General features: G+C 44.9%; 1 protein-coding gene across 2 annotated transcripts in view; it reads right to left on the bottom strand.

Moving 5' to 3' along the window:
* Positions 1–5795: 5795 nt before the first annotated feature.
* GALNT15 (polypeptide N-acetylgalactosaminyltransferase 15) overlaps positions 5796–21422 on the bottom strand; it is a 67222-nt gene continuing 51595 nt past the window's right edge. For both annotated transcript variants that reach the window (XM_033212738.1, XM_033212739.1), the window contains one exon: positions 5796–6901. In XM_033212738.1, the coding sequence (XP_033068629.1) occupies positions 6743–6901 (159 nt within the window). In that variant the 3' untranslated portion in view covers positions 5796–6742. The remainder of the gene's footprint in view (positions 6902–21422) is intronic.

Raw genomic sequence — 21422 nt, 5'->3', positions numbered from 1 at the left:
CACATTCTTTGAGAGTAGAGAAGAGACATTTGATGTCAAATATCTGGGTTCAAGCCTCAGCTCCCCCACATCAATTTTAGGAGAATTATTTAGCACCTGTTTCTGCATCAATAAAAGGAGGTTCCCAGGGTAATGGAAATAATATAGGTAATAAACATTAAGTTTTTGGTCAACTCTACTCACTGTAGATTCCCACCAAGTGATGCACAGAGAAATGGGAAGGGTCATGTCATTAAATTTTTGTTAAAAAGAGGTGTTTTGGAGAAATAATATTGGTGGTTTTTCAGAAGACACAGTAAGGATAAAATGATGTTACTTCCTTTGAGGTGGGAGGCACCCTTTAGGGAGCCTTCTTGACTTTTAGATTTTATAATGCAAAGTCTAGGACATTCCGATCCGTAGAATATTAACACACACCTTGGAAATTAACTCAGGAGTCTCTGGTGGTACACAGGAAACAATCACAAGACCCATCCATTTGTCACTCGAGACAAAAAGATAAGTTTTCATTGTTCTTTCTTCGACTTTATTGTATAAATTTGTGCGAAATTCTGTCCTGACTTTGGCATCACTTTCATGTAAGTCTGTTAATGCTTGCCCAGTGATAAATTGGGCCCTCTCTCTCCTGTGTTAGTATGAAGGGGTCTTTTTGTTGGCAGGATTATTTCCCCAAAAGGACCAAAGGATGCTTGAATTTCCGATGTGGCACAAAGGTGCCAAGAGGAAAGCACCCCTCCAGAGGAGATGGTCTCAGAGAGGAGGAAAGGGCTGGATTTCCAACTGACTCTCACTCTCCAGAGGCTGGCATCTGAGACACGGGCCAGAAGAAACCAGCAGTTCTGGTTTCCAGGGGCCTATCAATGGCATCTCTGACCCACTCAGAGGAAGGGAGCACTCTGCCCTTGCCAATGTGAGAACACCCCAGACGACTGGAAGGGAGCAGATAGGGCCTTTGCACCCCTCCCCAGCCTGTCCCTGAACCCAGCCAGTCTCAGGATGCTGGTTGTCAGGACCCAGTCAGTCAGGGCCCAGCAGGCATATAGGACAACCCTGGACACTGCCAGGCTGCTTCCCAACAGCGTAAGAACTCTCTTGAATGGGCAATAGGGGGAGCTAATCCCCTATGTCTATGTCTGAAGTCAGATTGTCCTTGGTTCAAATCCTGAGTCTGCCACTTATTGGTGGGAATTATTTTAACCTCTCTGAGCATCAGTTTCTTCTATAAAATGGGGACAATGATATACTTTCACAGGGTGCTATGAGGGTCAAATGAAATAACAGTTGTGTGCAGTTAGCACAGCACCTGCTTCATACTCATACTCATGTACATCCTTGCTTTGCCTTTTTCTAGTTTGATTTTGGGCACTTTAGCCTCTCTCTGCCCAGTCTTCCCATCTGTAAAATGGGGACAATAACAGCACCGGCCTCACTGGAGTGTGGAAAGGATAAAATGAGTTAGCATAAGCAATGTACTTAGAACACGGCCTGGCACGTAGAAAAATGTGAAGTAACTGTCTGCTACTCTTCTTCATTTAATCAATATTTGTTAAGTTCTTTCTATGTGCCATAATGATAGGAACTGGAATGGCACCTGTTATTAACCAGTCTGCTTTCCACACACTCCAGTCTGGTCAGGAAGTTCTGCCCTGCCTGGCCGTGCCCCGTCCACACACACATTGACGAGGAGCCCACCCCAGGCAAGATTCTGTTTGGCCCCTACCTGGGGCTCCTCAGTCTCCATCGCCTCATTCCCAAGTGCAGGAAACTGGTTCCAAGGACAAGTGCTTGCTACACATTGCAGAAATAGTGCTGGAATAAGGGCATCTCTGAGAAGATCCGTTCAGCTGTCAGAGAGCACTCAGGGATGCCTCCCACTGGTGTGCAGAGGTAACTGGCATGAAAGTGCGTTAGAATTCACCACCCACCTGAGGTAAGCGAGGCATTTAAAAATGCATACCTATCTCAAGTGAAAACAGAGAGATGCCTCATTGTCATTTCTCTGATTCTCACAGTGATTTTCGTCTTCAAGCTTTTTTTTCTCTCTCTAAGGAACTGAAGGCACATTGGCCTGGGATTGTCAGTGTTCTTCACTGTGTCCAAACTGGATGCTGTTCAGAGAAGGCCTTAGCATGCGGGGCCCAGCAGTCTTCTCCCTCGACAACTCCAGCTTTTTTGCACTGCCCATTCTCTGCCCTTTTTTGCACTCACCTTAAGTTGTATTCCAATATCCTTAGATGTGATTTTATATGTTCTTATATCACAGTGTGTATGTGTGTTTCTACTTATGAAAGACAGAGATACAGATACAGAGACCGAGGAAGCGAGAGAAGGAATGAGAGAGACAGAGCATGAGAGAGAGAATGATGGAGAAAATGAATCAGACCACAAAAGCAGGGCATAGACCATGAGAATGTTTACCTGCCTGCCGGCTAAGGCACCTATATTTTCTAGGGCAGAACAACTTTTCATGTGTTTTGAGTGGGGGCGGGAGGCAGTGTACAGTAGCTTGAACAATAGCTTCTCTGTAAACATCGTCAGTCAACTGCAGGAGAAACATCGCCCCTCTTCAAAAATGACTGTAGTGAAAACGGAGCAGGTGGGACTGCAGCTAGGAGGGTAGTGGGTAGGCTGTAGAGTTTTTGCCACCAAATGACCGCAGCTGTTCACAGATGAGCTGGAAGTCTGGAGTGCTGCGTGTGCCTGCCACTTCGTTCGTGGGACAGCCCTTGCGTGTGCTGGGTGACGTGTCGCCACCAAGCCAGGCCTCATGAGCACAAGGTTAGATCCTCAGTGTTAAAAAGGTGCTGGATCCGGGAGGGGGACAGCAGACTGAGGTCAAGGGAAGCCCTGGAAATGCTGAGAGGGCAAAGGGATGGTGAGGGACTTTTATGTTCCCAGTACAGGAAGAAAAAAAAAATGTATTTCAAGAGGAAATGATGCTTCATTTAGAGCACACTTTCCCAGGTTATCTGATTCTGGGCCTTGCGTTGTCTTTTATCAGTTGTGGGGTTGGGGTGAGTGCAGGTCACAGGCTTGCCTGTGCCTCTCCAGGTTTCACAAGCTCCTTTGGGCTGTGCAGCCTGCTGCTTTAATATTTGTTGCAGGCTGACCTGGTTCCTGGTTCCTGTTTTAGTTCTGCCACTAGGTGGCGCAAGCTAACTTTTTAGGGGTGCGGCGCTCAATGCAGAAGGCAAGGGCATCATGATCTGACGTTCCTGGATTTGAATCCTTTGTTGGTTTTGTGACCTTGGGCAAGCCACAGCTTCTGCTTCTGTAAATTAGACAGGATGAAAATCACCTTGCGGGGTGGTTGTGAAGATTAAATGAGATGACGTGTGCTAAGCATCTTGCACAGTGTTAGGCACACAGTCTAAATGGCTGCTTTTCTCTTTCCTTGTTCATCCATTCAATACACACTTATTGATCCATATTTCTGTGTCATGGCTGATAAGGACTTTGTCCACAAGCATCCTACAGTTTAGCAGAATGTCTTTTTTTTTTTTTTTTTTTTTTTTTTGAGACGGAGTCTCGCTCTGTCGCCCGGACTGGAGTGCAGTGGCCAGATCTCAGCTCACTGCAAGCTCTGCCTCCTGGGTTTACGCCATTCTCCTGCCTCAGCCTCCCGAGTAGCTGGGACTACAGGCGCCAGCCACCTCGCCCGGCTAGTTTTTGTATTTTTAGTAGAGACGGGGTTTCAGCGTATTAGCCAGGATGGTCTCGATCTCCTGACCTCGTGATCCGCCCGTCTCGGCCTCCCAAAGTGCTGGGATTACAGGCTTGAGCCACCGCGCCCGGCCAGCAGAATGTCTTACACACACACACACACACACACACGCTACAGTCTTTGCTGGAATATAAGACATATCTTCCACTCCCTGATTTAAATTTATCCAAAATTTACTCTGTGCAAATGTATTTATGTACGAAAAGCCACATTCTGAAGAGGAAACACAATGGTAGATATATAGCAACAACAACAGCAAACACTGAAAATACTCATTTCATGCTTCTCTTTCTCAGAAAAATTACAAGCCATTGGCCTCACAACTCATCAAGTACAACGTCAATTTTCCCACCTAATTTTTATTTAAAATATTTTATTCCTGTAATACTTTCATTTCAATTATTATTGCTATAAATGCTTTTCTTTTTATCTATATAATATTATGCTTTTCTTTCCAGAGTTAGAAGAGTATTACTATCTATGCAGAATCTATTATTCCCTGCTGTGTTCTGCTATAGAGTATTACATGAACAAGATAACATGTTTCCCTCATAAAAGCAATTTAAAATCCCTTTCAGGCTGGGCACGGTGGCTCATGCCTATAATCCCAGCACTTTGGGAAGTCAAGGAAGGCGGATCATGAGGTCAAGAGATCAAGGCCAACGTGGTGAAACCCTGTCTCCACTAAAAATACAAAAATTAGCTGGGTGTGGTGGCAGGTGCCTGTAGTCCCAGCTACTCAGGAGGCTGAGGCAGGAGAATGGCGTGAACCCAGGAGGCGGAGGTTTGCAGTGAGCCAAGATCACACCACTGCACTCCAGCCCGGCAACAGAGTGAGACTCCCTCTCAAAAATAAACAAATAACAACAAAAAAAAACTATTTCAAAACATGTATGTCTGTCCCAGAGAAGGGCACAGTGACCCTTAGGACAGTTCCCTCAGGATGGCCCTGGACTGTGGGCCAGTGTGCCCTAAGTGGAGGGTGTGTGAAGAGGAGGCGGTAAGGGCCAACTTGTGAGGGATTTGCATGTAACACTAAGGAGGTCAGGTTTTGTCCACAGGAAACTGGGAGCCACAGCAAGCTTCTGAGCTGAGGAAGGTGGGATAATGTCCCCAGCCATGATCCCTGGGAAAAGCAAGGTCCATCCAAAGCTGGAGGCTAGATAGCTTCATCCTTAGTCGCACCCCAAACCTTCTTCCCATCCCACCTCCTCTCTTTCCCTCCTCCTCCCTCTACTGTTCATTCATTCAACAAATGTCTGTTACCCATATACCATATTGCAGATACTGTTTTAGACACTCCAGTTAATCACAGAAAAAATAGTCACAAAGCTTCTTCCTCCCTGGAGCTTGCAGAAACACTCTCTCATTATGATATTTGCATATGCGTGTGTCTTCTTTCATATGGGCCTCTTGAGCTGTTTGGGGGCACAGGCCTCCATGTGGAAGAAGCCGGCAATATGGCTTTTCCCCTGAGGCCCAGCTGCATCCCTACCCTCCCCATGGATTGGGGAACGCTTCCTTCAATTTCATGTGATGCTTCAGTATTTTTCCAGTAATCTCCCCTGCTTCTACAGGACTAAACCAGTTCAATTTCAGCTTCTGTCACATGCCATCAAAATGTTCCTGCTAGAAAGGACCCAGCCAAGAAAACTGGAAGGAATTTCTTGATTATGTCAGGACGCAGGACCAGCCCTAGAGTGGAGCCAAGGGCCCTGTGGCAGGATTCCCACAGGTGTCTGGATGGCTGGGCCCTGTTTCCGTTCTAGGGCCTAAGTTGGAGACCGAATGTGCATCAGCCATGTTAGTCTAGAAAGCCTGTGTTATAAAAGAAGACTGTGCCTATGTATGGTTTAGTTCAGGTTTCCCTGAAAGCAGAGCATGAGACAAGGACTGGATGCAGGTGGTTCATGGGAAACAGGAGTGTGGGAGTGAGGACGTGAGATGGGGCAGAAGGTGGGGCCAATATACGGACACGTTAAAGTTGCCCCTTGATTCTGTTGACCCTCTTAACAAATTTACAGGATGATTTCTACAATTATCCACCTGAAAGACAAAGGCCAGGCATCCATCTACTGGCTCCTGTCCCCTCAGTGACTGGCAGTTGTCCTGGGAGTGTTAACTGTCCTAGCAAGCCAGGGTGCTTGCTCCCTGGATGTTTGAGTAACTCTGCCTTCAGAGAAAACCCTGGTGCATAATGCAGAAGATGCTTAGCACAGGGCTCAGGGAATCTGAGGCTGCACAGAACTGTTCAGCAGCTGTGCTGGAAAGCAGAGGAGGCCTGAGGACATGTGATACAGGCACCAGAGGTATCTCCACCATAGCTTACTGAACTTTGGAGTTATGTTTTAAATTATATGACCTCAGTTTGGGTGACATGCCCCTGGCATAGATGAGGTTGTCTCTGGCTCATATGTGGAATATTAGCCTCTGCCAGGACTCCAGTCTTAAGCATGGGTCTGGTAAGAAAGAGATGAGCTTCCAGAAGTTCTAATGAGGTTCTCATTCAACTTTGCACTGTCTAAGTGCTGACGGTGAGGCTGATTTGGGGGGACTCAAGAAGTATGCACATTCTTCAAAACATGTAGCTTTCTCTACTGTATACCCCAACTGTGCTGACTTCCTTAAACCTTTGATTTGCCCAATGGTGTTAGGATGCCTGGCCCATCCTCCAGCCTGGGCTAACTATTGGCATTGATCAGTGTAGCAGTGGTACACAAATCCTGCTGCTCTCCAGGCTCAGAGTCCTGTTCAAAGCTCTCCTGTGTGGCTGCACACAGTAGCAGAGTCTGCATCTGGAATGCCTGTTCCTCTCCTTCCTGGCAGCCAGGCTCCATTTAGTCTAAGGATTTTGTGGCCAGGAATGTTATCTGAGCTGTCACCATCATGCTTTGTCACCCTCAAGTGAATGACAGGAAATGGATTGGCGAGACCTGTCAGTTTCCTTGCTGCTGGCATCACTCAGGTTCAACCATGAACATCACACTGTGAGTCGCTGAGGAGGTGGAGAGAAACCACTCAAATGTCTCTGCCAGACTTCAAAAGAGCTTTAGGAGATAGAAGTGGCTTATCGATTGGTGCCTGTTCTTCTGTCTTGATTGTTGCTTTGAGCCACGCAGCTGTATTACCATGGGTGCCTGCCACTCTCCTGAGGGTGCTGAGCCTGTCTTGTGAGACCTGAGAAAGAAAAAGTCACCAACCCCCAGGTCTGGCTGGAGTCCCCTCCTTACTTAACATACACAATTTCACAGAACACCAACATCAGACAAGGTCATTCTGTGGCGGTGGCAGAGTGAGACAACACCACCACACTGAAACAAGAACACCCAGCAAACTATGAAAATGACCAAATAGCTCCTTCTCCTGGCACATATGAGGGGTGTTTATCAAGTACAGCTCCAGCCTGCTCTGTTCTTCCCACAACCTCCTAGATACAAATTGTTAGGCCGCCCAATTATAAAATTATCCCACTTTCTGACAGCTCCCGAGCAAGACCATGCTTCCCAATCTTCCCCAAATCACCTAACCCAAGCCCTGACCTCCTGAGAAGCTCCTCTGGACACCATCCTACCGAGACACCCATGGTTCCTCGTGTGGGTGGTCTTCCTTGCTGCAACAACTGCCAATAAACCTAACTTTGATCACCCAGAGGTATGTTCCTGGTGGTGCTGGCGGGTGGGCATAGCCCCAAGGGAAGCCAGCCAGTGCCAGTCCTCTGCACAGGAAGGAGGTGCTTCCTGGGCGCCCACTGCATCAGCTGCGGAAGTGATCCCTGGGAGCCATTTGGCAAGGCGAGCTGGGCTCTGACCTGAGGGAACCTTTGTTGGTTGGCTCTTATGGCGGATGTTTTGGTGTCCAGTGTTACATCCTTGGGCCTCCTTGGAAATCAGCCCCAGCTGTGGTTGAACTTCCGTGGGGGCTCAGATTCATCTTGCACGACATCCAGGTCAGGCCCCATCCTCTCCACATTTCTGCCTTGGGGCCTTCTCTAACGCCTTGGGAGCCTGTTCTGCTCTTGTAACTGCAGCCTACGAAGTGTACTGCAGGGAGTGAATGGCCTCGGGTATAACCTTCAACCAGTAAGGGATGAGAACTTGTGGGAAAATGTCTCAGTCTGCAGTTCTTTAGGTAAATAGTTCTGGAACATGTTCTGTGGGCATCTCAGAGTAGAAAGAATCAAACCCCCTTCCTCATAGCACCCTCACATTGACTTTTCTTCCCTCCCTATCTTACTCTTCCCTCTCTCTCACTCCTGCTTCCTGGGATTACCTCCCAAATAAATCACCTGCATCCAAGGCCTTGCTCAGGTTCTGCAGTTACATTACCCTAAACTAAGACACCTCCCCAGCAATCCCTACCACCACCTCCTTCTTACAGAATTTTCTTTTCTTTTTTGAGACAGCGTCTCTCTCCGTCACCCAAGCTGGAGTGCAGCGGCACAATCACAGTTCACTGCAGCCACAACCTCCCAGCCTCAAGTGATCTTCTTGCCAAGGCCTCCTAAGTAGCTGGGACTATAGGCATGTGCTACAATGCCCAGGTATTTTATTTTTATTTTTTGTAGTTTTTGCCATGTTGCCCAGGCTGATCTCGAATTCCTGGGCTCAAGAGATCTGCCTGCCTTGGCCTCGTAAAGTGCTGGGATTACAGGCGTGAGCTACCATGCTCAGCCCCTACAGAGTTTCTTAACCATAATATTGCCCAGAATTGTTTCCACCTCCAGCTCTAATCAAGATTTCCCAAGCTCCTGGCCACAGAGATTAGTTCAGGGGCAGGCACATTCTGTAAGTCAGTTCAGTCCGAGTAAACAGTAGAGCTTTGCTGGGGGTTCTGGGGCATAGACTTAGGCTCAGTCACGGGCCTGTGGGCATATGGTGGCTTAAGGAGAGCTGCACAGTTTTGCTACTTGTCCCTTTGATAGGTGGAGTCTACTTCCCCTCCTCCCTCAGCCTGGGCTGGCCTGTGATTGCTTTGAGCAAAGGAGTATGCTGGAAGAGATGTCATGTCAGTCCCGGGTCTGGCCTTTAAGAAGAGGGGCGGGTTCCCTGTTGGTCGCTGGAGACGTTCAACCACTGTGTAAGATAGCTGCCGCAGAGATGACAGAGAGAAGTCTTGAGATTATATGGAGAAGGGAGGGCCCAGCTGAGTCCAGCCCGCCAGCCGCCCCTGCCGTGTGAGAAGCTCTTTTGTACCCTCCAGAAAAGAACAGCCGTGAGCACGGTGGCTCACGGCTGTAATCCCAGCACTTTGAGAGGCCAAGGTGGGTGGCTCACCTGAGGTCAGGAGTTCAAGACCAGCCTGGCCAACATGGTGAAACCCCATCTCTACAAAAATACAAAAATTAGCCAGGCATGGTGGCAGGTGCCTGTAATCCTAGCTACTTGGGAGGCTGAGTCAGCAGAATCGCTTGAACCCAGGAGGCAGAGATTGCAGTAAGCCGAGATTGCACCATTGCACTCCAGCCTGGGCAACAGAATGAGACTCCATCTCAAAAAGAAAAAAAAGAAAAAAAGTTGCTGTTTTAAGCCACTAAGTTTAGGGGTAGTTTGTTATGCAGCAAAAGATAACTGGAACAGTGTAGTGGCAGTCTGGAATTGTTACAGCCACATGCAGACAGTATAAAGTCATCCAAAAAGTGATCAGGACAAAGTCCTCTAAAATTTGACCTCAAGTAAGACCTCTGAAGTGTCTAAATTTTAGCTCTGTAATTTTTTTCTTTTCCACTTTAATTCTGCTTGTTTCTAGGCACAAAAGAAAGATGTTGTGACCACTTTAGTTGAAGTTCAACAAGCATGTATTATGTGCCTATCAAGAGTCAGATACTATGCTAGGGACTCTGGGCAAACAGCTAAGCAAAATTTGTTTAAACTCTAGTGGAGGAAACATGTTTTTGATAATTTTAACGCAACGTGGTCCATGTTAAGACAGAGCTACATATGCAGTGCCCCAGAAGAGGGGTAATTAACTCACCCCGGGGGTTTGAGGAAGACCCTCCAGAGACATGATGCATAAACTGAGTCATGCATGATAGGTAAGAAACTGATAAAAGGAGGAAAGGGCCTTCTGTGCAAAGGGAACAGAGCATGGCTAGAGCAGAGACAAGCAAAAGGGTGTTGTATTGAGAACTACAGAAACTTTGGTGTTCAGAGATGGGGCAAATAGCGGCAGGTGAGTCCAGAGGGTGAGGCAGGGTCAGGGAGGAACTTGTACTCAGGCTGTGCTGGGGAGGTGGGGCATTACTCTGAAGGTAACGGGGAGTCACAGAAGAGATTACGGAAGGAGAGTGCTTTAGGTTGATCACTCGGGCTCTAGTGTAGATCGAAGGTGCTTGAGTGTGTGAATCTGAGGTTCATGGGTAGAGTCAAGGCTGAAGAAACACTCGGAAATTACCGGAATATAGGTGGATTATTACTTCACAATACATATTTTAAGGATCACTATATGCTGGGCATATCCCCATGACAATATTTGAAAAAGATTGTTATTTACAAATATAGGTCTATTTTGTGTCCCACTTGGCAAATGCATCAAAAGGAGCACTCGATTGCCTTCCTGGAATTATTTTTGAAATATCTCTGCCTTCCCAGAAACCAGGGAGTACATATTCAACTCTATCTGAGTCTGTGCTGATGTAAACTTCAGTGAAGATGATATTTTGCAATTTTCTGATTCATGAGTGACTCATCAAGTCATCCAAGCCAGTGGTTCAGAAAACACTTGGGACAAGGCCCTAGAGGTGTGACCTTGGTAAATAATGGATATTTAATAAATATTTATTGTTTTTAAATCTGCAAAGTAATCCTAAGAACTAGAATTCACTCTGGAAAGGGCATAATGATCTGGTTTGTTAATTGTGAACATATCATCCAGAAACTTAACTTTGTGCTTTGCAAACCACCTAAAGCACAGCCAGTGACATTTGTCACAGCACACAGAGGTTTTCGCTTTACCAACCTAGCCCTCGTGAGTATCGGCTAGATGCTGTTACCTTTTGTGCTTTCTGAATGGACTAAGAAGGAGAGGGTTAGAACCAAAGGGTTGGAGATTTTTGTCTTAAGCATCTGCCTTATGATAAAGCCTTGAGAAAATCCAGAGGCCTCTTGACACTACCATGTAATGGCTTTTCCCATTAACGGGAAGCAGATGGGGTTAAAGGGTTGTCACTATTGTTTTAAGCAAGATTCTCACGCAACTTCCTATATCATATGTTTGCAACAAAGTAAGAAAATCATCATATATCCCATGGGAAGCCCACCCCCTTCACTTTTACATGCCATGCTTACTTGCCTTTTATGTTTCTTTTAGAAAGCAAGTAGAAAACCAGACTCTCAAGAGACAAGAATAAAGTGAAAGAGTTCTATTGGTTGTCATACTTGGGCCACAAACTTTGTTGGAAGCTGTGCAATAAAAGAGATCAGAACACCATTGCTTCCCAGAGTGTTTGACCAATTATGACAGCAGTGACTGAGTTCCAGATGGCAGGCACTTTCCTCATATCCCAAACTGAGTACATGGAGCTGGTTCTGGGGCATTGAAGGTTCCTACTTGGGCAGAGGGCAGGAGCTGAATGGATAATATCCAGGAATTGTGAGCACAGGATTTTATAGGTCTCTGTCTCAGTGTCCTGCAATTTTCATCCCATGACAATAAAAAATGAAGCCGAGCCCAATCTTGCCTGAGAGAGGAGGCATCTCAAAATGCAGGCACTGTCCCTGGCCATCCATCCGCCAACCTCCCACTTCTTGGCTCGCAGAACCTTTGTGAGGTTCTGGGTGGCAATGTGCCCAGCCTTTGCCGAGGTACTTTACTAGCCACTGTCCCCACCACGCTTGCTGCTAGGACTCTAGCCAGTGACACAGATGGGGAGGTCTGCTGGGGGGCTTCTGGGCAAGATCTTTCTCAGTAAAGAGAAAGACGTTATTAATGAGGAGAACTTGCTTCTGCCGCCCTCTCCATCCTGTTTGGGATTCTGGGGCCAGGATGTAATGTTTGGTGTTGTGGTGACCATCTTGTGCCGATAAAGAGATAGAAACCAGGATCAAAAGCCAACAGGAATGGTGAGTGGAAGTTTAAAAAGAGCCTGGATCACAGATGTCTGTAAGCCATTATACCAGGCATGGAACTGCCTGTCCTCAACTAGGCATGTGAGATGACGGAAGTTCTTTATTTCTTAAGTCCCTGGGAGTTGGTTATTCTGCTCCTTGTACGTGAACTCATCCAAACCAATGCACCTAATTTTGGCAGGTCCTAAAACAACCTCACCCTTATTTTTACCCATTTCCATTTGGACAGTCACTGTTTTGTTTCCTTTACTCACAAATACTGGGAGGCAATCAACTGTGGAAGTTAAATGTGAAGGCCTTGGAACCAAATGAACCTGGGTTTGTGATCTAGGTCCATCACTTGGAAAGTTGCATAGCCTTAGGAAAATTACTCTGCCTGTGGAAATCTCACCCTTCAACTATAAAATGAGATAATATAAAATGGAGATAATAGTAGTACTTACATCATTGACCTATTGTGATTATAAGAAAAAATAATGTGGGTACAACAACTATTACAATGTTGTTACAATATTAACAACAATATTAATATTAATGTTGTTAATATTGTAACAACATTGCAATAGTGATAGTACATAGTACTAACAATAGTAATGTTGTTATTACTATTATCATAGTAATAGTACGTGCTAGTAAGCTAGCTCAGCATTAGCACTTACGGTGGTTGTTATTACTATGATTTCTGGCAGTGAATGCATATGTTTGCTCACGGAGATATTACTGTCTAATGATGTCCACGTTTTTCTCTAGCTGATTTTTCTCCCAACTCTTGAAATGTCATTTTTCTATATCCTAACTCCTGGTTTTTTCTCCTCTATAGTTGAACCCATGAAGTCAAGCATCCAACTCCATGGTAACTGCTAAGAGGAAACTAAGGAAGTGTGGACCATGGCTCTTTGCTAAAAGAAGCCTATAACTTAGTCTGGAAGATAATTCTGCAGAACCGTACTGAATAACAGTGTGGGGAAAAGAGCCATCTTAAAGCAACACATATCACATGTCCATCTGGATCCCACCTGCAAGGCTAGTGTCATCTGGATAGAGAAATTAGGTGAGGAGGTGGCAGATAGGTAGGTAGAGGGTCCTGAATACCTGACAAGCTGGGCGGTGGGGGCATTGCCTAAACCAGTCTGCGAGGGGATATTATAGCCAGGGGCACGGAACGGGAACGTCAAGGAGACAGTGGTGGCTCCATCATCAGACAAACCAACCCACTACCTAGAGTCATGTGCCAGAGCCTCCCATGCAGAGTGGTCAAGGATATGCTCAAAGAGTTGACTGGAGATTCTCAAAGAGTTACATTCCTTTTCATGTGACCCACATCAGGGAGTGGTGGGGGAACAGGACTTTATCTCCAAGATAAAAGTCAATAGGCCTCAATTGTGGCTTCCACCTGTGTACTCAGATCTGTACAGCTGCCTGTCCCTTGTGCATGGTGAAGGCTCACTAGACGATAATAGCTGGGGTCAGCAGCATGACCAGTAGAGCAACAGAATGCAAAGTAGACATAGGGCTGGAGAGCTTGGAACTGTCCATGAGTTTGAGGAAGGGGAGGTGCCTCAGGCCGTTTGTTTTATCTGGAACCAGCCTTGGATATGCCAACACTGACATGTGAAGGGGCATGATTAGCTGGACTGCCCCAAGCATAGATGGTAACAGGCAGGAGGCACCCTGGACTTGGCTGTTAAACAGGTTTTATGAGCTCGTATTGGCTTCGGAGCACAAGGAGTGAGGTTTGTTGGCCTGGTATAGCCCTGGCCTCAAGGCTTGCTTTTGGAAGTCCCTTTCCTTGGTTTGACTTCTACCATTTGTGTTTTGAAGTCTGGCTAAATTGAATGCCAGAGATCAGAGTTCATATAAATAACCAGAGGTTATTGCTTTTGGACAATCAGAGCTTGTGTCTGATTGTCCTTACATCCCAAACACAAAAGATTTGTGCGTTAGGGGGAGCGTGTGTTTTGCCCTTTGTGAATGTCTTCACCACAGTAAGATAAAAACTAGAGTGTTAAACTGTATCTCTTGGCACAGTTTAATCTCTTTGGCTTGGCTAAGATACTGAGAGTTATTCTGTGCTTCTGAGCAGCCCTCCCTTCCATGTTTGTATTCTCATTGCAGCCCTGGACTCATTAAGAAAGCTCGTTTGCTCAACCTCTGTTAACAGTGAAGACCCCTGGAATCTTTATGTCCCCCAAAGAAAGAAGACTGTGGGCTACAGTGTCAATGTTTTATTATTTGATTTTTAAAAATAATTTGCTTATTCCTACTTTTTTCTAAAAAGGACTGGAGTCGGGCCGGGCGCGGTGGCTCAAGCCTGTAATCCCAGCACTTTGGGAGGCCAAGACGGGCGGATCACGAAGTCAGGAGATTGAGACCATCCTGGCTAACACGGTGAAACCCCGTCTCTACTAAAAAAATACAAAAAACTAGCCGGTTGAGGTGGCGGGCGCCTGTAGTCCCAGCTACTCAGGAGGCTGAGGCGGGAGAATGACGTAAACCCAGGAGGCGGAGCTTGCAGTGAGCTGAGATCCGGCCACTGCGCTCTAGCCCGGGCGACAGCGCCAGACTCCGTTTCAAAAAAAAAAAGAAATAAAAAAGAAATAAAATAAAATAAAATAAAGGACTGGAGTCTGCTCATAATGAGTACATCTGCTATACACTGTTTCCCTCTTTTTTTGTTATTTTTTTGCTGTTCTGTTATTTATAACAGAGAAACACTTTTATATTTTTAAAGCTCATTCGCTATTTCTTTGGTAATATTTCTCTGTTTACTTTTAAAGAATCTGTAATTTATCTCCAGGGGGTGGCAAACTATGACTGTTGGCCAAATCTGGCCAACGACGTGTTTTTGTAAATAAAGTTTTATCAGAATACAGCCATGGTCATTTGTTGATTATTGTCCATGACTCCTTTTGTACTACAATGACAGAGTCAAATAGTTAACAAAGTTAACAGAGTCTGCAAAGTCAAAAATATTTCCTGTCTAGCCCTCTACAGAAAAAGTTTGCTTTTGAAAGTTTTTTTTTGAAACAGAGTCTTGTTTTGTTGCCGAGGCTGGAGTGCAATGGTGCAATCTCAGCTCACTCCAACCTCCGCCTCCTGGGTTCAAGTGATTCTTCTGCCTCAGCCTCCCAAGTAGATGGGATTACAGGCACCCATCACCATGCCCAGCTAATTTTTGTATTTTTGGTAGAGATGGGGTTTCACCATTTTGGCCAGTCTGGTCTCGAACTCCTGACCTCAAGTGATCTGCCTGCCTCGGCCTCCCAAAGTGCTGGGATTACAGGCATGAGCCACCACACCTGACCTGAATGCCTAGTCTTACTGGTATCTATCCCACCCGGCAAGGCTGCTCTTTTCCTCTCTGTCCTGTCCAGGGAATTCATCCCTGTTCCTTGATTTTCATCCCCAACATACTATGCAAGTCATTACGGAAGTCTTAGCTAAAAGTCTGGGGTGATGGAAATAGGCAAATAACTTTATATTTAGGACTAGACACCTAATCCTAAAATTCCTCTGGCAAGTCACTCCTGCCCTCATTAGAGATACCTTCTTGATCATCTCACTCTTTATGTCTTTATCATATTATTTGAACCCATCTCTTCCTCAATACTCATATCTGAATCTCCCTCGCTTTATCATGGAGAGCAATCATGCACTTCACTCCTAACTTCTATGGTGTACTTCTATATCCTGTAACACTGGTATGTATCAGTTATAGGAAAATAACTGAAATATATGAGGTGGAACATTTTTTGTGAGGCTGGAGGAACCTTGTTTCATCAGGCTTCAGGTTTCTTCAAGAAGGGGCATCAATTAGTGGAACACTCATGGCCTCTCTCCATTCCATATTCACTTTTCCCCAGGGAGGAAGGATGTCTAATGTTATAATAAGATTGGGATAAGGACCGGCCAGGCGCGGTGGCTCACTCCTGTAATCCCAGCACTTTGGGAGGCCAAGGCAAGCAGATCATGAGGTCAGGAGATCAAGGCCATCCTGGCTAACATGGTGAAACCCTGTCTCTACTAAAAATACAAAAAAATTAGCCAGGCGTAGTGGCGGATGCCTGTAGTCCCAGCTACTTGGGAGGCTGAGCCAGGAGAATGGCGTGAACCCAGGAGATGGAGCTTGCAGTGAGCTGAGATAGCACCAGTGCACTCCAGCCTGGGTGACAGAGCGAGACTCCGTCTCAAAAAAAAAAAAAAAAAGATTGGGATAAGGACCAAGTCCCCCAGACTCTTTCTCTTGGGCACAGCTGCCTAGAAGCCATAATCTGGCCTTGCAGTTTGTAGGATAGGTTCAACTCAGGGGAATGGGGTTATCTTGTGCATGCGTTGAGATGACTGGTGAAACAAAGACTAAACTGTGATAAGTAAGATAATTCTTACAGATGCACGCTTTTGGTAGGACAAGTCATGTATGTTTGGGTGGGTTTCCCCATTAGGGAACATTGAGACAAGGATTTGTGTGCAAGTGGTTTACTTGGAAGATGAGCCCATGAAGCACTAGTAAGGAAGTGGAGAAGGGAATGTAGCCAGTTAAAGATGCATTATCAAGCCAGATACCACTGTGGGTGACTAGAGCTTAATCCCATGGTAAACTCTGGGGAATGGTGTAGAATGTGCACCTCAGAGCTATCCTATGAGAGAGGTGAGGGAGCTGAGGTATTTATACACCAACTCCTGTCAGTCATCAGTCAAGGACTGCTTTTGGGGAATGTGACTTCCAAGGCTTTTCTGGCCTTCCCTACATCATAAAGCAGTCTTCTTTGGCTTTGGGGAAAACAAAACAAAAAGCAAACAAACAAAAAAACCATGTGAAGAAATACAGATAACTGACAGTTGGAATCTTTTTCCAAGAAAGCTGAAGCTATAAGACCAGAGGGATGTGGGTGGGGCCAGAACACTCAATGGCACTACTATAGCCTCTGGTGTTGGAGGATAAATTTGGTATCTCTTTCTTAGTTATGCATGCTTTAACTTTACTGTAGGACTTAAGGATTAAGACAATCAAATCTTGGGCTTTGGCAGGATTTGTTTTCCAGTCACCTAATTTCACATTTGGCTATTAGATGTGGCTATTTTCAGAGGCCACAAGTCCTGGCCCATCTCCAGGGAGTCCCCTATAGTTGCCTCTATGAAAATCCACTGTATAGGGGTGATCTGCCTGCCAGAGCTCCAGCTGCCTCCTCAAGATGAGGACCATATTCCCATCAGTATTGACAGCACTCCCAGTATCCCTATTATTCCAAATCCATATTAAATGGCATCTCTGTACCCCTACACTATGGATTCCCTGAGGAAAAGAGCTGCCACTGAGAAGAGCTGAAAATCTGAGCTATTAATTTATTTGCTCAGTGTTCTAAAAATCCTTTGGAGAAACTGATGCTGTTCGCTCCATCAAGATTGGTCAGTTGAAACTGGTGGTGAAAGGACATGGAGGCCCAGATAGAGGAAAAGTAAGAGTGAAATAAAAATTACCACAAGAACCTGGTGCTAGAAAAGCAGGTTTGCTCAAAGATGAGAAGTAGAGGGAAGTTGGGGCAAGATAAAGAAAGTGAGGAAGGGACAACATGCACACAAATAGCAAGAACAACAAAAAAAGGTTAAAAAACTTTCCTGATCAAAAAAGCAGAACCAGTGGACAGAATGGGAAAGAGGAAGAATGCTGAGGGAAAAGAGGAAAATGAATTAACAATGGTTGTTATTACATTGAACAAGATACATTATCCTGGCTGGGCATCGTGGCTCACGCCTGTAATCCTAGCACTTTGGGAGGCTGAGTGGGTGGATCACCTGAGGTCAGGCAAGCTGTTTATGTGTGGTGGTAACTTAGTGTATTGGTATTATGTAGAGCCTTCAGTGATAAAAAAATAATACAAACATCCCATACCCGTGGAAAGAACTACTACTCCAGCAAAGATCCTCATAATATTAAAACAATGCTTAGGACACACTGCCATATCCAAAGGGCACATTTCATGTAAGAAGGAGTTGAAACTGGAAAGAAGATTTGAGATTGGAGGGACTATTATTATTATTATTTATTTTACTTTAAGTTCTGGAATACATGTGCAGAACATACAAGTTTGTTACATAGGAATATATGTGCCATGGTCGTTTGCTGCACCTATCAACGCATCAACCTGTTATCTAGGTTTTAAGCCCCGCATGCCTTAGGTATTTGTCCTAATGCTCTCCCTTCCCTTGCCCCCCACCCCTCGACAGTCCCCGGTGTGATGTTCCCCTCCCTATGTCCATGTGTTCTCATTGTCCAATTCCCACTTATGAGTGAGAACATGTGATGTTTGGTTTTCTGTTCCTGTGTTAGTTTGCTGAGAATGATGGTTTCCAGCTTCATCCATGTCCCTGCAAAGACATGAACTCATTCTTTTTTATGGCTGCATAGTATTCCATGGTGTATATGTGCCACATTTTCTTTATCCAATGGAGGGACTATTATTAGTACAGGAATGATAGAGGGGTCTAGAATCCTGAAAATAGCACCTCCTTGGTTATTGTGCTTGATATATCATTTGAAATATGCCCAAATCAAGGTATTTGAATAATCGGGGCAGGACTTGTAGGTGCTTTGGGCTTTGCCCGAAAGTGATCACAGACAATTTGCACTTTAAGAACTTCTAAAGAACAACATAAATAGTTTACATAATAAGTAGAGTTGTGCCCAGCAAGGCAGCCCGTATCAATGTTTTGCACAATGTTTGCACAACTCTACATATTATGTACACTATCCTGGTTGTTTTTTTTTTAATGCTTTTTAAAAATGCAACTTGTTTGCATTTTGTTTGTCCAAATTTGGTGACTGGTCACAGATCACTTGGTGTCCAACTGGCTTTTTCATAGCCTTTCAGTAGAAAAATAGAACTCCCTCACAATAAGCACAATAACCTGACCTCTAAAATGTCAAGTTCTGCTGCAGTGGTGCCATCATTATTGTCACTGAGGACTTTTCAATCACCATGTCTATGTTATTTGGAATTCTGAATTTTCCAGTGGGATCTATGGCATTGAGACCAAAGAGGAAACAGGTCAGGCCCCCTCAAGGGAGGATATCTGCTCTTACTGTTGTAATACAGCATAAAGAGTGTGGGACTCTAGACTGCTGGCTGGACACTTCTCTCTGTTCTCCCCAGTGGGATAGTTAATAATGATGATGAACTTGGTGGGGGTGGTAACAAAATTCAATCTTGAAAAACAAACAACAAAATCCAATCACAAAATTCAGGTAGACAAGTGAAACCAATCTCTTGGGAATCAGATCTCTCCACTGACAAGTTTCTCTACTTTTAAATTGACCATTATGGATAAAATGAATGCTGAGTTCATAGAGAAGAAGAGAATTTGAACACTTGGTTACACTAAAGGAGAAGGTCCTTTTAGAACTAAATGGTGGCATCTGTTTTATTTAAATTAAGGGTCTGTAAGTACCAGCCAGGGACTGAGTTGACAGCCACTTCTGTAATAAAGTAATAAATCATGGAGCTGGTTAAGGAAGCAAGAAACATCACATTCTTGCTTTGTTCAACCAATTAGGCAATAAGCCATCTGGGTCCTTTTGTTAATTACCACCAAATACAACTTACACAATTGAATTCAGCCTTTTATTTAATTATATTAATTTATCCCAGCAACTTCAAAGACCCACGATGCCAATAATAAAGTTCATTTGAAAAACAGAAGTCTTTAAAAATTTTTTTTCTTCAATCACTAATACCCTTTACATGGCTGCCATCTGAGAATTTTTAGCTCTGTCTCAGTCTCAGGATTTAGGGAAATTTGTTTTAAATATAGATGAGTCTGAAGTAAGAAGATAGTGGCTAAAGTCTCTTCTCTAGACGGGATAATGAATCTACCTAGAACTGTTTGTGATGATGAAATGTTCTGTATCCGTGCTCGTCAACATAGTAGACCCTAGCCATGGGTGGGTAGTGAGCATTTGAAATGTGGCCAGTCCAGTTGAGGAACTGAGTTTTAAATTTTCTTTGATTTTAATGGATTTACATTAAAATGGCCACATTTGGTTAGTGGCTACCATATTAGACAGCACAGGTCCAGAGTGTGCTCTGAGGAAGGAGAAATGCAGTGAATCCTTGACTAAGCAGGTAGACAATGAATACGCAGTTATGATAGGTATTGTTTGGAAACACTGCTCTTCCTGCCCAGTTTTTCTTATTTGAAGGATACTGTGTTCTGAGACAGCCCAAAGGAGATTAGCATCTTTAGGGGAAGATTTCTAAGCTGACCATATGGAAAGGTAGGTAACTCCATCTGGGGAAAAATGAATATGAATGGTGTTTATTAAATAGCAGAACCCATCCCATTCGGCAACTCTTATGGCTGAACTAGGTAAGCCAAGTCATAGCAAGGAAAGTCATTTAGCTCTTACTAGTCTCAGCTGTGCTCCAGATGAGCCGTGTTCTTCCCATACTCATGGACATTCAACCTGTGGACATATTTGGGGGTTCCAGACAGTTATATAGGCTCAGAGGTGGCCCTGTCCGCTCTCATGGACATTAACACCCAAATGTTACCTATCATAAGAATTTTGGCTCAGGCTCTGGCATTTTCCTCCCAGGGAGGTTTGCTTTTTTAGAAAGGTTGCTGTTTCTGCTCCAGTCAGTGCAAACCCTGTAACAGGGCATCAGGAGAGTTTCTCTTTTTCTTTTTTGAGACGGAGCCTCATTCTGTCACCCAGGTTGGAGTGCAGTGGCATGATCTCAGCTCACTGCAACCTCTGCCTCCTGGGTTCAAGCGATTCTCCTGCCTCAGCCTCCCAAGTAGCTGGGATTACAGGTGTGCACCACCATGCCCGGCTAATTTTTGTATTTTTAGTAAAAACAAGGTTTTGCCATGTTGACGAGGTTGGTCTCGAACCCTGACTCAGGTGATCCGCCCACCCCGGCCTCCCAAAGTGCTGGAATTACAGGCATGCGCCACCGCGCCCGGCAGGAGAGTTTCTCAACTGTGAACACCTTTGCTAACGGGAATGCTCAAATTGTGCTGATACTTCCAACACCAACGACCAAAGAAAAATTGATTGCAAGGGAATCTGGTTATGGTTATGGTTAACCAAGTTAGAGAAGAGCTAGGGCAGGGGGGATAGAAGTAGATTCTCAGTAGGAAAGAAATTCTCCATAATGGGGGAAATTCTCATTAACATGAAAATGTCTTTTCCCAGGTCTCTTGATGCCTTTCAGCTGCTGGGTTGAGCGGGAGAATTGGGACAAAGTGCTCTCGCATCTTCTCTCCAATCCTAAACCTCCTCTCTGCAGCTTCCTTTCCTTCCTCTGAGATATGGCTCAACAAATGAAGACAACATTTGTGCTAATAAACCCAATTCAGAGTTTTTGGAATATCAGACCAATACATCTGCTTCACTCTTTAATCTCCATGGTTAGCCAAACAGACAATCCAAGTTAAGGCCATTTGAAGACAAATAAATTGATCCATTGGATTTATGTATCCTGGAGGTGCTGCCAGAGAATGTCCAGGCCAGAGAGAAAGCAATTGTTAAGTGCTCAGCAGAGAAAAACAAAGAATCTTCTGTACTATGTAATAGTCATTTCCCAGTGATGAAGACAACAGTTTAATGGATCAACTTTTTTTTTTTTTTTTTT

Source organism: Trachypithecus francoisi, unplaced genomic scaffold (genome assembly GCF_009764315.1).
Source record: "Trachypithecus francoisi isolate TF-2019V2 unplaced genomic scaffold, Tfra_2.0 Lachesis_group0, whole genome shotgun sequence".
In the NCBI taxonomy this organism is placed as follows: Eukaryota; Metazoa; Chordata; class Mammalia; order Primates; family Cercopithecidae; genus Trachypithecus; species Trachypithecus francoisi.
Note: the sequence above shows the minus strand (reverse complement) of the source record. Positions and strands in the feature narration are given on the sequence as shown.